The sequence below is a fragment of the Sceloporus occidentalis genome, unplaced genomic scaffold, assembly GCF_023333645.1.
Source record: "Sceloporus occidentalis isolate IW3139 unplaced genomic scaffold, rSceOcc1.0.p SCAF_9, whole genome shotgun sequence".
Lineage (NCBI taxonomy): Eukaryota > Metazoa > Chordata > Lepidosauria > Squamata > Phrynosomatidae > Sceloporus > Sceloporus occidentalis.
This window is the reverse complement of record NW_028316989.1, coordinates 34,274,788-34,295,051: the sequence shown is the minus strand read 5'-3', so window position 1 is coordinate 34,295,051 and position 20,264 is coordinate 34,274,788. Positions and strand designations below refer to the sequence as shown.

General features: G+C 42.5%; 1 protein-coding gene across 2 annotated transcripts in view; it reads left to right on the top strand.

Moving 5' to 3' along the window:
- The window catches only part of CD276 (CD276 molecule), a 45,524-nt gene extending 30,990 nt beyond the window's left edge, over positions 1–14,534 (top strand). For both annotated transcript variants that reach the window (XM_089538677.1, XM_089538678.1), the window contains exons 5-8: positions 7,853–7,993; positions 10,228–10,266; positions 12,445–12,480; positions 13,485–14,534. In XM_089538677.1, the coding sequence (XP_089394803.1) occupies positions 7,853–7,993; positions 10,228–10,266; positions 12,445–12,480; positions 13,485–13,507 (239 nt within the window). In that variant the 3' untranslated portion in view covers positions 13,508–14,534. The remainder of the gene's footprint in view (positions 1–7,852; positions 7,994–10,227; positions 10,267–12,444; positions 12,481–13,484) is intronic.
- The last annotated feature ends 5,730 nt before the right edge of the window (positions 14,535–20,264 follow it).

Below are 20,264 nucleotides of genomic sequence, written 5' to 3'. Positions count from 1 at the left end.
TTCTGCCAAATGTACCTCTGCGGGTGTTGGGCCTTTCCTGAAAATCTCAGATCCTAGACAGTGAGGGAGAATACATGCCTTCATATATCCTAGAATCATGTCATACCAGGTTTTGTAGGTCATAACCCATAGTTAAAGCCTGGGAAAATTGAGGTGAAGACTTGGATACAGTGGAGTTGTGAGCCTCTGTTTAAGAAGGATCTGACTATGGGGAATGAAGGCATTGGACGATAGTGTAAAGGTTGGATGGCACTGGACTACTACTCCTATTATGCCCATGCTGGTAGGTGGATTCTAAGAGTTGTGCTCCAGAAAAGTTACATCGTGCAAATCCATGTCCTCTGTGGTCTTCACTTATGGTGGTGTTGCCATCTTTCCTCACAGTGCATAACTGGGAAAGCGGAAAGGCTCTTTTTTGAACTAAAACTCCCAGAATTCTGCAGCCCTTCAGAAAGAATCTGCCGGTGGTTAATCAAAAGTCTTTGCTGATTTTTTCTTTCTTGTACTGCTATCCTGGGAACGGATGGTTGATGGCTGTTGTGTGTTCAGCTGCCTGGGGACAAGCTCCGGTAATAAGAATGAGGTAGAGGGAGATGCAAAAACAGAGCATTAATAACTCCTGCAGACCTTTGCTGGATTCTGTTTATTGTACAGAGAGTTGGATGCTGGTTCTGTGTAAGAGCCTTCAGAGATATATATTACAGGTAAGGTGAGTAGAAATGGAAGGCTGTAATCCAAATGCTGTTCTCAACTAGAGTAAACCCACTGAATCAATAGGATTTAGTGAGTCTATTGTAGCTGGGATTAGCAAGTGCATTTAGGCTGTGGGAATAATGTAGATCTCCAGAAGATGTTGGACTACAACTCCCAGAATTCTTCGTCACTGGAAGTGCCGGGAGTTGTAGTCCAACATCTGGAGGGGCACATGAGTGTAATCTCTTTTTTGGTCCAAAGCGTGTCAAAGAGATTTGGGACTATTTGGGGATGGGAGGTGGAAAGATAGACCTTAAATATAAGGAGGGTTGGAACCAGCACATTTCTGTTAAATGCATCTGAGTAACTAGACTTTAGTCTACGAAAGCTCATGCTGCCAACTTCTTTCTTCAAGTTAGTCTCAAAGGTGCTACAAGATCTCTATTCATACTGATTCTACAGACTAACATCGGTATATCTTTGAATTCTACCATTAAGTACATTAGTTATGTTTGAACCTAAGTGTAAAAATATAACTAACATAATATCACCGTGTAAGTACCTCCCCCCAATGTCATTTAGTGTAATTTTATTATATTCTTCTAGAAATTGTAAAGGCATGGTATTTTATTTTGCTATGTTGTTTCCCCCACTGTTCCCCGCCATCCCTTCTGTCCTCAGTGGAGTTTCTCACTCTAGTAGTAGGCTGTGGCTCTGAGCAGTACAAAGTATGAGGAACAGCAACAAAGGCAGGAGACGGGGATGGAAGAGCAAGAAGAGGAAGCCTCTGGCAAACTTCTTCAGTGTGATTTGTTTAGTCCCCCTTCTATGAGTTTCATTCAGTTATTTCACCCTGAGCGTCAGTAAATCTGTTTGTTGGCTGGCCTTTGGTTGCTTTTTAGCATCTTTCTGAGCATCATCTTTTGGCTTCTTGTCCTCCAGTTTTGATCTTTCCTCCTCATTGTCATCCATTAGCTGTTTTCCAAGCCACTGAATGCCTATTTCTTGGCTGGAGGTTTTTTTGTGGCTTTTCTCTATACCATCCTGCCCACCTTATTTTGTATGTGTATGTATTGTATGTTTTCTCCCCTCTTTTTGGTGGGGCAAGATAGCTACAGCTTGAACAAAAAAACAGAGCAATTAACTTTCCAGTCTTCTTCCCACTTGCTGTGATTTATTTTTGCTGACGCTACTTAGATGTAGCCTTTTGTTTCCCCCACTCAGTCACAAAGCAATTTATCTACATATTGACCCTCCCTTTTGGGCTCCACAAGTATTATATTGATCGTGGCAAGGGAGAGTATTGGATCATTCTGATTTGGGATGCTGGTGGTTCTTCATATGCTAAGGGAGTCCCTTTTGGGGTTACGAGGAGCTTGGGTCAACATGGTTCATTGGGTTTATATCCATTGTTTGGTGGTTGGAGAATTGGACAGGGATTTAGCCCACCTTCTGTATTAATTGCGCTCCTCCCTCTCTAACTGCTGTTGTGCATTTTCTGCATCTTACCTCTCTGCACATATGTAGTTTTAACTCTTTCTGTAATTGGGTTTTCAAAAAGTCTTGCAGCTGTGAAGTCGAAGGCTTTCATGGCCAACATCCATAGTTTTTTGTGGGTTTTTTGGGCTATGTGGCCATGTTCTAGAAGAGTTTATTCCTGACGTTTCGTGAGCATCTGTGGCTGGCATCTTCTGGCGATACATCAGGAATAAACCCTTCTAGAACATGGCCACATAGCCCAAAAACCCCACAAAAAAACTGAGTCAGCTGTTTCTTTCTCTCACAAGCTCAAAACCGAGAGAAGGGCTGGAGTTAGGAGGAGTACAATAATGATTCTGTCAAGTGTGATAATTCCATGTAAATTTGGACACTGATTTGGAAGCAACCCAATAATTGTCCTCTGTTCACCCTAAATGTAATTAATGCCATTAAAAGAAAAGATTTTTTAAAAATGTTTTCCCATCAACTTGTGATAATAGGTACCAAGGCAACGTTTTACAAGACAGAGAACCAGATTATCTAGTGGGCATCTGGAGTGGTCAGAGTCACATATGTTTGGCCAAGGGCAGGGCTTCATCCAAGGAGGGCAGAATCATCTGTCTGTCTGTCTGTCTGATCTATCACCTCTTCCTGTTTCATCTTTTACCCTGTATATATTATGACATTAAACTGAAGAATACTGCTTAAGGCAGAACAGTGGTACTAAAAGGGGTGATACAGGGACTAGTGCCAGTCTACAAGCCACTGGCTTCCAGTCCCTGGTGAATTTCCAGGAAGGAAAGAAATAATTGTAGCCAATAGACATGAATGCAGTGCCAGTCCCTGGCTCCCTGAGAAAAATAATATTTGCTTGACCCCTCCATCACATAGCTTGGGAAGCAACAACGTAGAAAATATCCTACACAGTCATACCACAGCAGTTGGAGAAAGCCTTATAGTCCTGAGTCCAAATATAATTTCAAGGTTCTTGGGGTCATGTTTCAGTAGTGGGCAGGACCAGAGGCAAATGGATGGAGTCTGAATATTTTAGCTGAAAGCACTCACTGCCAATAACAAAGGCATTTTCCCATTTTTTTGAATAAGGGAGGAAATGCCACGCAAGACCTGGGTGATCACAAAATAACATCATGGGGAAAGGATTTGGTCACCTGTGGAACCCCAGAGAGCTGAATTTGGCCTCTGGAGCCTGTGGTTCTGTAAATGTCTTTAATAACACACTTCACAGTACAACTGTGTCTGTTATTGTTATTTGCCTTCAAGTTGTTTCTGACTTATGGTGACCCTGAGGTGATCCTATCATGGAGTTTTCTTGACAAGTTTTGCCATTGCTTTCCCCTGAGGCCGAAGGAGTGTGATGTGAAACCATGCTGGCTCTTTAACTGTATCTGTACCCACTATTGTAAGGATCCGGGGCCCTCTTTCAGAACATTGTTCCCTAATGACCTATGGTGAGAAAGTAATGTGTTTTCCCCCCCTGTAGCTCAGTCCTATGAATGCAGAAGCGGGCCATGCTGAAAAGCCAATATGTTGTAGGGGTTTGAGTGTTGAACTAGGACTTAGAGACCAGGTTATGAAACCATTGAGTAACCTTAGGCCAGTTACACTCTCTCAGCCATCAAGGAAGGCAATGGCAAACCACCTCTGGATAAATCTTGCAAAGTAAACCCAATCATAGTGCCTGTATAAGTTGGAGTTGTCTCGAAGGCACATAACAAGAATAACAAAGGCCTTGCTGGTTTCCATATAAATTAGTGCCAGATAAATATGGGTAGGAGTAGAATGACAATGGGGTGAAAACTCTGTTGCTCTCCAGCTGTTGTCCGACTCCAACTCTCCCAAGCAACAACCAGCATAGCCACTGCTGAGGAATGTTGGGAGTTACAGTATAAAAGATCTCAGAAGCCGTACAATTCCCACTCTTGTATTGCAGCATGGTCCCGTACATGTCTCCTTGGATGCAGTAGGACTGACTCCTAGACGAATATTGCAGCCTTCAGGGCTTAACTTTTGCCAGAGCATGATCTCCCAGTGAAATACTTTTTAATATATATATATATAATTCCTGACTCTGTAAACTTTATACTCCCATTTGGGTAACTTGTCTTAGTTCTTCGGAGTGGCTTCCAGTTGTCTTCACGCCATCTCAACTTTTATAGACACCCTCAAGCACTTTGTAACCTTGTTCACTTGCAGGTAACATTAATTAGTGTTTAATTATCCTTGGCACAGCAACTGCTGGCTTGTGAAAGAGGGTCTCTTAAGGAGCATAAACCTTTTGGCTGACTGCATAGCACCGCTCGAATGGTGATGGAGTAGGACTGGGGCCCACAACACCTGTTGCAACACCCTTTCTTTGGCAGAGCCGAAACAAAGGCCTAAATCTAATTGTTAGTCCCTACACTTCAGCTGAAGCAACAGGGACTTGCTAAATCAACCCTTATGTCATTGATGTTGTTCATTGATCAAATAGGTCTACTCCAGGGTAGGTATCTCAACCAAGGCTCCTTAGAACCTTAGGATTTCACAAGAGGCAAATAGAGATGGTGATTGCATTTGTTGTTGTTGCTGAACTGTAGATATAATAATGTTTTATGTAGCAGTTCCCTCAGACCTGAATATTATTTCAAGGGTTGAAAAAGGCTGGTTTATTCCAATTAGGACTAACACTTTGGGTTTAGCCAACTATTGGAGTCATGCAGCCCTCCAGATATTGTTGGACTGCACCTCCCAGCAATTCTCACCATTAGCTGTGCTGGTTAGGACTACTGGGATTTGCCCTCCAAACACATCTAAAAGGTCACACGACTCTCACCATGATTTAAGCCAATATCATATCATATATCATATCATATCATATCATATCATATCATATCATCCTTCACATAGGTGACCTGATTTGATTTTGGAAGCTAAGCAGGATAAGGCCTGGTTAGCATTGGCATGGAAAACAATGAGGAAAGTCTGCTAGGGGCTCATTCCCACTTACATTTAAACCGGTGTGTGATTCTCCTTTGCTCCGTGTTGGTAAATTGATTCCAAAAGGTCCATTGTTCCCACTATGAAAGTGGATCTTTTCATGAACCGCTTGTAATCGCTTCTTTTTTTGGCACAATTGTAATTCCCACTAGTTTACACTGCTTCAAAATGCATGTCAATCATCTGTGCGTCATCAGTGATGTAAGCGGCAGCCAGGGTAATTTGATAATGAATTGATAGAAGATTCGATTGATTGGTTTTGCAACTACTTGCTTCAGTAATAGTGAGTAGCTGCAAAATCAATGAATCAAATTTTCTATCAATTTTATTTAAAAAACCAAGCGTGTCTATAGGTCACACCATAAGCACAAAGGCAGCGCTGGGGGGGGGGGGGGGGATGGTGGATCTACCAAAAACTGAGGAGAAATGGTAAATATCCCTCTTCCATTAGTCCCTTCCCTCCAGAATGATGCAATTCAGATCTGTCATTCCCACTTGTTGAACACACTTAGGAATTGATTCTTTTCAAAAGAACCACTAGGAAACTAGTGCCTGGAAAAACTGCTGTGGTTTTTTTGTGTGTTTGCCTCACTTTATCATGACAGAAATCAATCAAAGTAGGATAGGAACTAGTTTCAAAGGGGAACAATGGTCATATAAACCGATCAGCAATTAGCTTTATCATAGTGGGAAGATGCCCTAGGTCTGTCAAGGAAAGGCTAGGAAAGAGTCCTACCTGAAGTCCTAGAGAATGACTGCCTATCAGAGTTGATAATATTCGGCTTGGGTCGACACAGGATCTGTCCTCCGTTCCTATAGAATCCATACTGATGGCAGTAACCCATCAGTGTAACCCAAAGGTACAGTAGGGTACCATCCCATTATAGCAGTGATAGCAGCAATTATTATAACACTGCCAGTATTAAAGAGAAATGTCCATTAAATTTGGGAATGCAAGTACGTCCCTGTTTTTTTTTATTTTATTTGCGAAGTACAGGAGGGTGGGATGAGTTTGCACTCTTCCTCCCCTCACTCTACTGAAAAGAACTCTTTCTGTAGGAAAGCCATTGTGTTTCAAGTTCTTTTGGCCAAGTCTCTACTCCTCCGAGCAAAGTGTGACGGACCAGCATCTATTTGAATTTATTAGCATAATTATTTAAAGGTTAATGAAGTGTTTAATAGGGCAATTCAACCTGCTGTTTTCCTGTCTTCTTGGATGTTTCTGCAGAACCCATGAAAAGACAGCATTTGAAGTATCCGCTGGCATAGGTAGACCTCCAGTTTGGAAGGGTCAGAGTGAACCGTTGGACTCTTGTCTGTTCTAATGAGGCTGACATTTAGTCATGTGCATTGGATGGTTGACTCCCGAAAGTATATAACTGAATCTCGTTTTTCAGGAAGAGTCCAGTTACTGCTCCATCCCTTGCTGTCCCTACTTAGGAAAATAAGGATTAGTATTACACCAGGTACAGGCAGCTCCACAGGGGCCAGTTCTCTCCCCCCATAGATCCCACTGTGGACCACACCACTCCTGGAGTGCAAGGAAACATCTTCTTTTCTGTTTTGTTTCCCCTCCAAAATGGCAACCTGAAGAGATGTTCTGTGGCTTCTTGTCACCATTTTGAGAAAGGTAACGGCTCTGAAATAGGGTTCAGAAGGGTTTTCTTGCATGTTGGCATGTCTTTGAGAGGCGTTGGGTGCTCTTGAAAAATCACACCATTAAAAAAAATTGGGGGGATTCAGGGGGCTTTGGGGAACCCAACAAGTGTGCATGGGCCCTCAAAAGGTGGCATCATAGTGGCATTGTGGCTGATGGGCCACACTTTCCCTATCCCTGTCTTACAATATACAGTTAGCTAGGAAGATATGAAAATTTCCATTGAATATGCTGGCTGGGCAATTCTGGGAACTATAGTCCAAAAATAACTTTTTAAAGCTTTGCTGCAGATATTTTGTGACTGCAGTTTTCATTGACCCCACCGGCATGGCCAATAGTGAGGGATTATGGGGGTTATAGTAAAACCACCAGAGAGCAGCATGTGCCCGAGCCCTATTCTGGGGTGATATTTGTCTGTATTTTATATTCAGAGCATCTTGGGGTCCTTTGAAAAGTCTGGATTAGCACATCTGAGGTCAATGTGGCAGTTCCTTTCTAGACACTCATACTTCACTTTGGACATTTTCTTTGGAGTTTATCACATGGCCGATGCTGGCTGAATCCCGGCTAACTTCCAGCTAGAAGCTGCACTCAGCTGGCTGATTTGCAAAGCCGGGAGCTTTCCAGTTTTGAAAAGAGGCTGGCTGAGTGTGGCTTCTAGCCGGAAGTTACCTGGGATTCAGCCAGGTAGTGACATCAGTGGCATTTTACATGTGATAATGCCCTACTTTATCCCGAAAGAGACTCAACGTGGTAGAGGTAAATCAAGTTTTTAAGCCAAGTGATAAACTCCTTTGATGTTTAGTTTTTTGTAGGTTTTTTGGGCTATGTGGCCATGTTCTAGAAGAGTTTATAAGAATATATATAAGAATATATATTTATATAAGAATAAACTCTTCTAGAACATGGCCACATAGCCCGAAAAAACCCACAAAAAACTATGGATGCCGGCTATGAAAGCCTTGGACTTCCTTTGATGTTGCTGACAGTGACCATGTCTTCTCTTCTCCTTTTTCTCTTTTCTAGGCCAGCACCTGCTCTTTCCAGCTGTGGCTCTCTGGGTAACTGTAGGCTTGGCCATTTGTCTTGTTGTCCTCTTGATCGCCTTGGCCTATGTGTGTCAGAAGAAAATACGCCAGAGCTGTAAAGAAGAGAAGGAGAATGCTGGTAATTTTAATTATGCCATCATGTTATGTTCTCAATCCAGTCATAGATCTTCTCTACTCACCCCTTCTGGTTAAAAAGTGGCCATGCTGGCTGGGGATTCTGGGAGTTTTGATCTGAACAGTATCTTTTCTAAGAGTTGGTCAGAGCTGAGGAATGTATGTCAAATGGACTTCATGTGGCTCAATAAGGGTCTTTTTGAGGCGAGAATTAAATACTATGAAGGCACCAAATATCATCTGATCTTGGAAGCCACACAGGGTCAGCTCTAGTTAGTACTTGTATGGGAGACCACTGAGAAATACCAATGCTGTAGGCTAAATTTCAGAGGAAGAAACTGGCAAAACCACCTCTGAGTTTTCCTTGCCTAAGAAAACCCTATGAAATTGATGGGGTCACCATAAGTTGGCAGGTGACTTGAAGGCACATACACACACACAGAGCTCCCCAGCATCCTAAAATAAATTACTTGGAGGTGGGAGGTAACCTCCCCAGAAAAAAAAAGGTTTTGGTTTTTGATACAGTTCTCCATAGCCTACACTAATGTCATCTCCAGTACTTGAAAGTTGCTCATTCCTACTGTGCTAGGGATGCAAGCCTTTACTAAGGGATCAAACAGACAGGCCAAAATAAAGCTGCTTTGGGTCACTTTGGAGGTATGCTGTTTAAATGATGCACATGTCCTAAGAGGCTGGAAGCCACGCCAAAGACACGTTCCAGTTCTAAGGATTGGAGCGCAGCTTTGGCGCAGCCTCTGGCCTCTTAGGACGCATGTGTCATTTAAATAACATACCTCCAAAGTGACCCAAAGCAGCTTTATTTTGGCCTGTCTCTTCGGGCTCTAAGTTTTTCCTCGAAGGAAGCAGCAAACAATTTTAGCAATGCTCTTCCTGTTGCTAGAAAGTCTTCAAAATGCAGCCACGTTCTTTTTGAGCCACGTTCTTTGCAAAAGTCACATGTGGTTTAGTGCAGGAAAAAAAACTCTGTGAAGAAAATGCTATTTTTTGTGCAAATCAATGGCTTGCAAGTTTTGCACAGAAAAAGTTTAGAAATATGAAGCTTCTTGTCAATTAAAGATTCTTCTGTTGGTGGTTTCTCAACATGTTTAAAACATGTGTTTTCAACTGTTTTCTAAATATTCTTTAAAATATTATTTCCATCCCTTTGCCTTAGGCAATGTTGTTCTACTTCTGACTCCTTGTTGGCTCTTGTCGTAAGGTGCCTCTTGGCACCTGCTGTTCATTTTCCTTCTTTAATGCACTGGATTGTCACTATCACCCCATTTCAGAGTGCAAATCTTACTTATCTCTACATGAGACCAGAGCCACAGTGGTGTTATTTCCAGTTTTGTGCACATGATCTCATCCTTTTTTCTCCATCTGTGAGTGCAGTGTAGAGGTCTGCAGGACAATGGTATATAAACCTCTATAAACATAGGTATCCATTAATAAAGTTCTATGTAAACCAGAAACCCAAACTTTTGGGCTTCCACGGAGAGCTGCAAGCCTAGTCTCAAATGTCTTAACTACTACTACTACTACTACTACTACTAATAATAATAATTTTGTGAGCAGAAGTCAGAAGGGGGAATGATGTATCTGCAATGGGGCATCAGGAGTTGGGGCTGCAAATCTCCATTTGTGAGAAGACGTGTATTAAATTTTCCATGCTTGAATACAGTTTACATCCTGGCTAGTTATGCTGGTTGGGGATTCTAGGATTCATGGCCCAAAAGCTCTGCCCCACCACTATAGCTTTTATATTTGCAGAAATACAGTGACCTGCCCCAATCGTGGTTGATGCCTTCCATGTCAATGAAGTACTGAATCTTGTTTTGGATTTCAGTAAAGTTTTTCAAGGTGCAGGATTCTTGTTCCTCCTTGGATAGCTCCTTTAAAATTCTAAGGAAAATTCAGATTGGTTTCACCATCCACTTACATGGGAGCCACCAGCTGTCAGTGGGTTCCCCACATCTGCAAGTGACTCCTCACTTCAACTGCCCACCAAAATCAGGAGAGCAGAAATAAATATGGGATTCCTCATTCATATGTCCGGGGTGTTTATTTGATGATTGGGACTACCTAAATGTTGACAGTCTGAATGTATGCAATGGTACTGCATTCCATCTACTCTGATGCAGAAGTGGGACTAATAAACCATCACAGAAAGTCTATGGGTAGTCAGTGTGTCTAATTTATTATTGTCCATCTTTCTGTGTTCCTACTTCATGCTTCCAGGGATAGAGGAACAAGATGAAGGAGATGGATCCAAAACAGGTTAGTGTGATTTCAGAACACAACAGTGTTTTGTTTTTTTTTAAAAAAAAACAAACCCTTTTATATCATATTTTTATTGTATCTTGTTTTAACTTTGTTGACTCAAGGGCAGCTGACAACAACAAGTAGAACATTTTGTTTTCTGTGCAAAGAAAGTCCACTGTAGGACTTCGCAAAGATGCATAGCTGAATTACAAAGTTGACCAGTTGGATTGACTTGCAAGGGAGATCAACCAAATCTATGGAGAGTGGGACTCTCAGTGACTATGCCATTGATGCCTAGATGGACCCTCCATACTCAAGGGCAATGTACCTTTGCTGGTGGGTGGAGCACACAAAGGAAGATTGGTTGTCTTCCTAAGTTGCTTGTGGGCTTCATTAGACCCTGTTGGCTAGCCACTGGGGAAAAAAGGATGCTGGATGAAGTAAATCAGGATGAGCTCTACCTGTAGGCAAAGTGAGACCATCATCTGGGAGGTGGCAACAGGCTGTTGAAGGAGAAAGCTGAATTACAAACAAGTTTGTAATTCAGATATGCATCTTTGGGAAGTCCCATATCCCCCCACTCTCCATGGATTTGGCTGATCTCCCTTGAAAGTCAATCAAATTGGTCAGCTTTGTAATTCAGTTATGCATCTTTGGGAAGTCCTACATTCCCACAGTGCTGAGGAAAGATTCTGCTGCCAGCCCAACTGACTTTTATACATGGAGTGGAAGATGCCACCATCTTGTTCTTTGCCTTAGGTATCTTGGGATGGTTCTGAGGTGTAGTGAGTTGTGCCTCTGCCACTAGGTAGATGGGCTTTAGAGTCCTTGTTGGCATCATGATCACATGTTGACAGCTGTCCAGTGGTATAGAAAAGGTTAATTTGGATGAGTGTTCTTGAAAAACAAAGGTCTCCCTTTTGCGTTAGCTTAGCAATCTGAGGCTAGGAAGGCTAAGAATGGATTGTGGGAGTGAATTTTCCTCTGCTAATAACCTGTTTGCACAGTTCTGGTAAAGAAGAGGAAATGAGTCATGCTTGCGCACTTTGATTTTCTTTGTTTGCCTCTGCACTATATAACCTTAGGGCAGTGGTTCTCCAACTGTGAGGCAGGGCCCCCAGGGGGTCACAAGACTTGCTCTAAGGGGATGCAAGACTTGGAAGCCCTGATCCGTCTTTTGCCTCTTCTTTCCAATTTTTTTAATATATAAAATTTACACATGTCTTGAGTTTAATGCTGAATTTATTTAAATAAAACTGTTCTCATTTGAACTACATTCTTTCCTTATAAAATGTTAAAATATGAATATACATGAAAATATGCACACTAAATAAACAAAATATTTTTATTTATATACGATGTTGAGTGGGGCGGGTGGGTGACATGAAGATGTAAAGGGGGATTCCAAGGGTAAAACATTTGAGAACCATTGCGCTAGGGCATCCATCTTACATCTGGTGGTTGTGATGGTGGGGTTTGCATCCCCAGCTCCCTGTTTAGCTAGCCCTGAGGAAACTGGATGTCTGGCTTGGGATAGTTTGGGTAGAATTAGTTGTTTAAGGTCCCAATCCAACCACTGAATTTAAGGGGATGCTTGATCCCTTCAGCAAAAGGGCTGGAATGCTTTTGTGTTATGTACCATATGCTGCATCCTTTACCACCAATAAATCTTATCTTAGAGCACTAATGTGCATCTGTGTTTGGTACCAAGCAAAGTCTTGGGGAGGCCTGGAACTACACTCAGTTCCAGCAGATCAGACAGCTGCGGATCAGACTGTTCATTCATCCATTTGTCCAATTCCCCTCTTTTAGTTATGTAATTTAAGCATCATGTGCTTCTCTGGATGACAGCCTTGGGTCCTTTTATTTACCTGATGGAGTGCAGAAGATTGGAGGAAGAATAAATGTCACGTGGGTCGCATCATAACCTGCCATAAGTCCTCTCAGACAGCCCATAAAAAGAAATGGTAATCAAAGTTGGTATTCCCTTGACTTGCTATAGTTAGGAGTGTCCAGAAGGAGGCATTGCTGTGCTTGCTGAGACAGACCCTTTCAGCTATGTAGGAAATCTGCCTGCAGTGGTCAAGTCTAAAGCTTGTGCCTTGAAATTCAGATCCTCCAAAATTTCATGTTGCTCTCTTCAGTCCATTTCCTTGCCTTCATGGCCTTTCTGTTTCTTTTCCCTCCTGACAGCTCTGCAGCCTCTGAAGAGTGTGGACATCAAAGAAGGTGAGGGGCATTTCCTCCCAAGAGTGGTTATCTGCATGCTGGGCTTCTGCATTGCAGCAAATGGATGGATGGTTGTTTCTACAGGTCCTGAGCTAACTCTAGAGATGGGGCTACAACTCTGGGGGAGAAGACATGCTTGGGCAGGCCCAGCTTCGCCATAGAAAAGAGTGAGGTGGTTGCTTTGGGCATCAAGTGATGGAAGTTGGCAGTAAGGGTTTGGAGTTGGGAGCTGCAAGACATACAGCCTGTGGTAAGCATCCTAAGCAAACCTTCTGTCTTCAAGTATGATGGAGGATGCTTCTCTGGCAACAGTGCTGAAGAAATATTATACTTCTTTCTTTAGAGTCTTTCTTCAGCACGGATGCTAGAGGAGCAGACTTCATCATGCTTGAAAGCAGCTGTCTATCTTAGAAAGCAGAATAGCTTAGCCTTTCTCCCAGTATTGGACCCGAGGTGACTCACCAAAAATTAAAACAAAATATAGCTGAAACCTATTGGCAAGTATATTAGCAGGCACATTTCTATACTTACCAATGTACTAAGTGGTTTACAAAGTATAAGTTGGGAACTCATTTTAGCAACCTACGTAAAGATGCCAAGCTGAGTCGACCCGGAGCCCCTGGCTGGGACTGAACTCACAACACTGTGGTTTGTGAGTGAGTGGCTGCAGTACAGGCATTTAACCACTGACTCACTAGGGCTCCATAGCCCCATCTGTCTAATCCAGATTTTCCCCCCGGCAAGCCTCATCAGTAAATTAAGGATCAATGCTAGGCAGAGCTTACTCAACAACTTGCAGAATTACCCAGCCAACATGCCCAGTGTCCATGCTGGACTGGGGGATTCCAGGAACTGTCGCCCCCATCAAAAAAGTAATTTTTTCAAGCTCTATGTCTGTACTTTGGAAAATACCTCTGCCACCCCATCTTGTTCTGGGCTGCAGGACATTGATCTGTTTTGTATTTGTGTGGTTTTCATCTTTTTTCCCTTTCTCTTCTTTCCAGACATGGGAGAGGAAATTGACTGACAAGAACAGCAGGAGATCAATGAGATTATCTTGGAGACAAATCAGGTTCTGCCCTATGGACTCTTCTTTCAGCAATGGACTGTCGAAAACATGGGAGAGCCCTGCACAGACCTCTCTCAGCTTCAGCTTGCTGGATTCAGTCACCCCATTTCCCCCTTATTCATATTCCTAAATATAGACTCTGGATAGTTCTGGTTGTATCAGCTTGGGACTCCCATCATGGACTTAGAATCAGGGAAGACTCCAGTGTGCTTTTTAGCTGATTCCTTCCTTCTGTTACCCCCACCCAGAGTTGGGACACAGAAAGTCCCTTTTTGCAGATTTGGTGCCATGCTGTCAGTGTGGGCACATAAATAGCAGCAATTTTGGACATACTGTTCAAGGGGAGGAGGCACTGTGGGCCAGCCAGATGCTCTCCACAACTGTCATGCCAAGGAGAGGGAACATAGTGGTTGGAACTGCTTCAGCATTTGTTGGATTTGTGTGTAGAGATTTCCACCTCTCCAAACTAGTATGACTTGAATCCCGCCCCCCCCCCCCCCCCTTTTGAAGGCTGGGATGAGTATTTTCCCCACATTGCTACTTTTTATAACATAGCCACAAGTGTTTCCAAAAAATCCCCTGCAACCCATTTCACTGGCTGAGGCTAAGAGCAAGATGCTGAGCCCCTGCTTCCTTGTAGAAAAGACAACTATACTTCCAACATCGGAGATGATGGAACAGCATCCTGTACTATATCTGAAAGCAGCAATTGAGCTTACGTGATGCTTGAGTACATGGCTTTTCCTTCTAACACTTCGTCCCACCTTTTGCCATCTGAAACAGCTGCCTCACTTTATTTAATGGTAGGGCTGGCCCTTCCAGAAACTAGGAAAAATCCATAGCTCAATGGCAGGGTGGCAGACTTTTCAGGCAGAAGATCTCAAATTCAGTTTGTGATGACTAGGATTCCGTTGGTGTATATGTGCCTTCAAGTTGCCTATTATGGCAACCCCATGAATTTCATAAAGTTTTTTTTGGCCAGTGGTGGTTTTGCCAGTTCCTTCTTCTGAAATATAGCCCGCCTTACTCATGCATAAATCTCCAAGTGAAAGAGGGTGGGCATTAGTGTCCAACGTGGAACTTCTACATACAGTTCAAGGTTGTGGAACTGGAGTGGTGGATGCAATGCTGTTGTGTGTGTGGATGCACATGGGATTGGGCATTTGAGTGCACATCTAACTGTGTAGCCTTGCCATTCAACAAACCAGTATAGGTTTGGTAACTATAATGCAATTAGCAATCAGGTAGTCTTTGTACTACAGTGTGCCCGCGTCATATGCGGGCGCCTTTTATGTGGCTTTCAGCTTATGCTGAAAGCTGCACAACAGGGTTGCAATGGTGCGTGAATCGCGCGTCATGCATGAGCCCCATTATTTTCGATGGGGCTCGAGCATACGCACTATTTTGCCTTATGCAGAGGGGTCCGGAACGGATCCCCCGTGTAAGGCAAGGGTGCACTGTACTCCTTCATAGTTACATGTGAACTAGTCCCTTAAAGATATACATTGTATTTATAATGTTAAATAGGTTACAGGTGGTTATAATTACATTGTTGTGAAAGATTTATACGATCTGAAGAGAAACTGGAGTACCGATCTATGAAATATTCACTCTTATTTTACTTACATTGTTGCACTGTATATCTATCATCAAGGTAATGACAATTTGCAATAAAAGAACCTTTGCTCCAATAGAAGGCTACCTAATTGCTAATTGCATTACAGTATTGCCATTCAGCACAAGGGCTGCATAGCAGAACCAGTGTATAACTCCACATGTGGAGATTTACACTGCACAATCCAACCCTGATGTGGGAACTCAAGCTGACGTTTCTAACTATTATTATCATCAGGGTAGCAACAACAGAAAAGGTTTCCATTCTAGAATAATAGAATCTTAATAGTTGGAAGGGGACACAAGGTCCATCGAGTTCAACTCTCTGCCATGCAGGAATACACAATCACAGAATTCCTGATAGATGTACATCCAGCCTCTGTTTAAAGATCTCCACAGAAGGAAACTCCACCACCTTCACACAGTTCTTACAGTCAAGATGTTCTTCCTCATGTTTAGGTAGAATCCCTTTTCTTGTATTTTGAATTAAGAGGGGAGTTGTCGTATGGGAGATAGCACTGAGAAAGATAGGCAAATGAGTTGTATTTTTAAAAGACTTCTTAAGACAAATTGTAACCCCCTCATAGTGTACTGGCATTATACTTTTCTGATTGAAAAGGCTAAAACGTGACACTAAGAAACATAATGTTTTGCCATCAGTCTTTTCTTCCCACTTGCTCCATTTCGCAGTGGTTTTCTAAAAACAAAAAGATCACTGCTTTTGGCTCATTTTAGCTGCAACAGGCATTTGTGTAGCTCCTTCCAGTCCTATGCCTATTTTCTCAGAATTTATCCTCCTTGGTTGTACGGAACTTACTTTTCAGTTAATGTGCATAAGGTAGCAGATATGCCCTCTGCACATGGTCAGGAATCTGCTACCCTCTTCCAGGTCTGACCCCTAACTATAACATGAAGCTTGTATTCTGTGCAGTGGGAAGCATTCTTGAATCACTTGTCCTTTCTTCTTTGTTCAGAGTTTCTCTTTGTGGAAAAAGCTAGGAGTGTCTTGAAGTGTCAGCTGCTCTTTCATTATGAATTCTAGGGCATCACAGCAGCCTTCAATGATTGTGTGACAAGACAGGGAGCAAATGCAGAATCAAGGGTTAAGTTTAAGGTTACGGTTTTGCTGCAAGGAACAGCAAAATTAGATACCAACAATGGTAACAGCTTAGTGGCAGAACAACTGCTTTGAATGCAGAAGATCCCAGGTTCAGCCCCTCATATTTCCAGTTGCAAGTGGCAGGACTGCAGGGAGGGATAGATTCAAAAGAGGGAAACACTCCTCATTGGTTTATGGTGAAGAATGACTGCAAAAGGAGGATATCTGGAGCTAAAACCAATCTTGTTCCCAACTAGAGTAGACCCATTGAAATCAATCTAAGATAACGTATATAGTGTCTAGAAAATTCCAATACTATTGATGGGTGTATTCTGGTCAGACTAACATTTGATTTAGCCCAGGGTGGGAATCATGCAGCTCTCCAAATGTTGTCAAATTGTAATTCCCAACAGCTGTAGCTGGGCACAGTTAGTGGTCAGGGTTCATGGGAGTTGCAGTCCAGTCCCCATCCTTGATGTAGTCCCTAGTTCATGACAGAAAACTGACAGATGGGTTCACAGATGATGTTGGACTGTGTCTTCCATAATCCCTGATCATTGGCAGTGTTGGCTGGGGATGTTGGGGATTATAGTCCAACATTAGACCCGATGCTGAGACTGAATGCTCTAGTGACAGATTTAATATTCTGCTTTATTATACATTGAGACAGAGTGTGGAGTTGCCATCTCATTCTACCATAACTTACATTCCTGGTATGTAAGCACTGAAACTGAGAGCATTAATTCTGATTGGGTTTGCCTGTTGACTTTGAGAAGGAGAGGTGAAAAATTCCTCTGTTGCACCTCTTGTTTTTAAAAAATACCAGACTGAATATGTGCAGCTCTTCCTGGGGCTAGCTGGGAGAAATCTGCTGGCCATATAGATCCTATGTCTTTCATGATGCTCTAAGGTACATACTGTACTTGTAGTTTGAACTAAAGAGTACATACAGTTTCTTTCATTTCTATATGCAGTAAAAAAAAAAAAAGAGTCAACAGGTTTAGCATTCAGTACTGGGAAATATACATTTGCAGAGGACTGGGTGGGCAGTTAAGCTTTCCCTCTAAAGCCTACCCCTTAAAAATGGCCTTCTTCAATCTGCTAGCCTCCATCCTTGTTCATAACTGGAGAGAATTGCTGGGGATGATGTGCGTTGCTGTCTGGAGGTTGTCAGATGGTGATGGTGCTGCTACTGTAAAAAATGGGCCAGAAGAGTGGGATCCAGACTAACATTTGATTTAGAGCCAAAGAAAATAGTTGCATAAAGAAACTGAGATAGGGTTTGAAGGTCAATGGGAATGAATTGTGCTATACTGAATTGTGGACTGCTACATGCCTCTCCCCGAGCATCTCTTCTTTCAGGTATTTCAGTGGAGCTGTACACTTGTTCTCTTTCCCAAATCTGAGCTTTTCAAATGAGATAGCTATTTATGTTTTAGTATTTGGAGTCCTTGGTGCCTTTGGAGAACTATATAATTACAGCGCTTTAGAAATAAAGTTTAATAATAATAATAATAATAATAATAACTAATAAAATTCAGGGTTTTTTTTGGGGGGGGGAATGTTTGCTTTATTCATCATTTGCCTTCAAGTAAACTCTGACTTACAGGGACCCTGTGGCAAGCTTTCTCCAGAGGAGGTTTATTGCTACCTTTCTCTAAAGCTCAGAGAATGTGATTTGTCCAAAGTCATCCAGCGGGTTTCTATAGCTGAGCCACAATTTGAATCCTGGTCTCCCATAGTCCTTTGTCCAACACTCAAACCACAGGGGTGAACAAAATGCACCCCCCATGACTCTTTTTGTGGCCCTCCAAATGCAAGTGTAAAAATGGACCAGACCAATCCATCAACAGAAATACAGTGTATGTCCTTCAGTCAAAGTCTAAAAATATTCCTCTAATTTTGACACCCCCCCCCCCCAATATATTTGCAGTCCTGGGCTATGGCACTTGAGATAAATAAAGTGATGGTGTAAGTTGTTTTTCAATGCCTTCAAGGCAACTCTGACTTTGTTGTTGGTGTTGTGTGCCTTCAAGTTGTTTCGGACTCATTGCAATCCTATCACAAGGTTTTCTTGGCAAGATTTGTTCAGAGGAGGTTTGCCATTGCCTTCCCCTGAGGCTGAGAGCATGTGACTTGCCCAAGGTCAGTCGTATCAGTGGGTTTTATGACCAAGCTGGAAATCAAACCCTGATCTCCAGGGTCATAGTCCAACACTCAAATCACTATGTCACGCTGGCTCTCCCAAATTATGGTGACTCTAATATAGGGTTTTCTTGGCACAATTGACTCAGAGGAGACTTACTATCTCTTTCCTCTAAGAATGAAAGCGTGTGACTTGCCCAAGGTCACCCAGTGGATTTCCAAGGCTGAGTGGGGATTTCAGCCTTGGTCTACTGATGTCCTTATACAGGACACAATTATAGCACTTTGATTCCACTTTAACTGCCATGACAATGCCCTATGGAATCCTGAGATTTGCAGTTTAGGGATAGAATATTTGGAATTTTCAACCAGAGAACTCTATAGTCCCTCTCCAAACTGCAAAGCCCATGATTCCATAGGATGCAGCTATGGTAGTTAAAGTCATAGTGCTATAATTGTGTAGTGTGAAGGGGTCCTGGGATCCTAGTCCAATACTCAAGGCACTACACCATGCTTCCTAAAGAAGCCTACTCCTGAATTCCCGTCTCCCCTTTATCAGGAGTATTCAACCCACCCCATCTTCCGATGATGAGTTCTAAAGAAGCAATCATCCTCTCCCTTTCTCCCCAGTTGTTTATCTGATTGCCCAAGCCTGTTGTAAAACCAGCCAAGATTAGCAGGCAGCAAATCAATACTTCCTGTAGAGTAGCCATAAAAAATATTAAAGTGCCTAGGTGCTGAAACGCCAAAGTACTTAATAAAAACCCAACCGATACCTACAAGAAATCTTAATGAAGTATCATTAGAATGGGGAGCATCTAAAACTCTGAGCAATTAGAGCAATTTTTGTTTTCATCAGCCACTGCACAAGAAGAAACGGCATCAGGAAGCGGGGTTTTGTTTAACTGGATGAGGAACAAAGGAGAGATGTATTGGACCAGAGCTTGGTGAGAATCTTGGTGGTGAAATACAAAGTTGTAAGTTGCGCTACTTTTTTAAAGAAGAGAAAGCGGAACAGACACATCCAGCTGATGGTTGCTGTTGTTAACCACCCTTGAGTCAATCTTGACTCATGGCAACCCTGGAGATAAGACATCTTGAAGACCCCCTATCCTCCATTACCCTTCCCAGTTTCTGCAGATTCATCTCCATGATCTCCTTAATTGAGTCCATCCATCTAACATGTGGTCTTTCTCTCTTCCTAATTCCTTCTACTTTTCCCAACATTACTGTCTTCTCTAATGAGTCGTGTCCTCTCACGATATGACCAAAGTACAACCTCAGTTTAGTCATCTTTGTCTCCAGGGAAATTTGCCTCCAGCTGACGGTAGCAAGATCTATTTCCACATGCACAATTGTTGTAGATATACAATAACATAACCAGAGTAGCATATCAACAGGGGTGTCATTAGGGGAGTGTGGAGCATACCAGGTGACATGCTAAGGGAGGGTAATACCACTGTTCCCAAAATGTGTGCCTTTTGGCAGAAATGGGATGTGAGATTTGCCCGCATCCCTTTAAAATGCTGGAGCTCTGCAGAAAAGAAGGCATGAGTGGGACAAGGCTCAGTGGGCAGAAAGGCCTCAGGTTTTAGTTTTTTCTTTTACTCAAGATGGTTATAAAAATGGGCCTTTTGTCAAACGGATTTTTCCAGCTAGACAAAAGATGCACTTTTGTCTCCCATGGGAAGAGAACTGAAGTGTTCTCTGTAAGTCACAGAGAAAGCCACTACTCTCCAGCTCCGATTCTGCTGATAAGGCATTATGTGTATGCAACTAAGCAGCCAGTGTAGAATACTGGTAATTTGTTTTTCATAGTGAGAAGCAAATTGACCTTTTCCAGCATTTAACATTTCC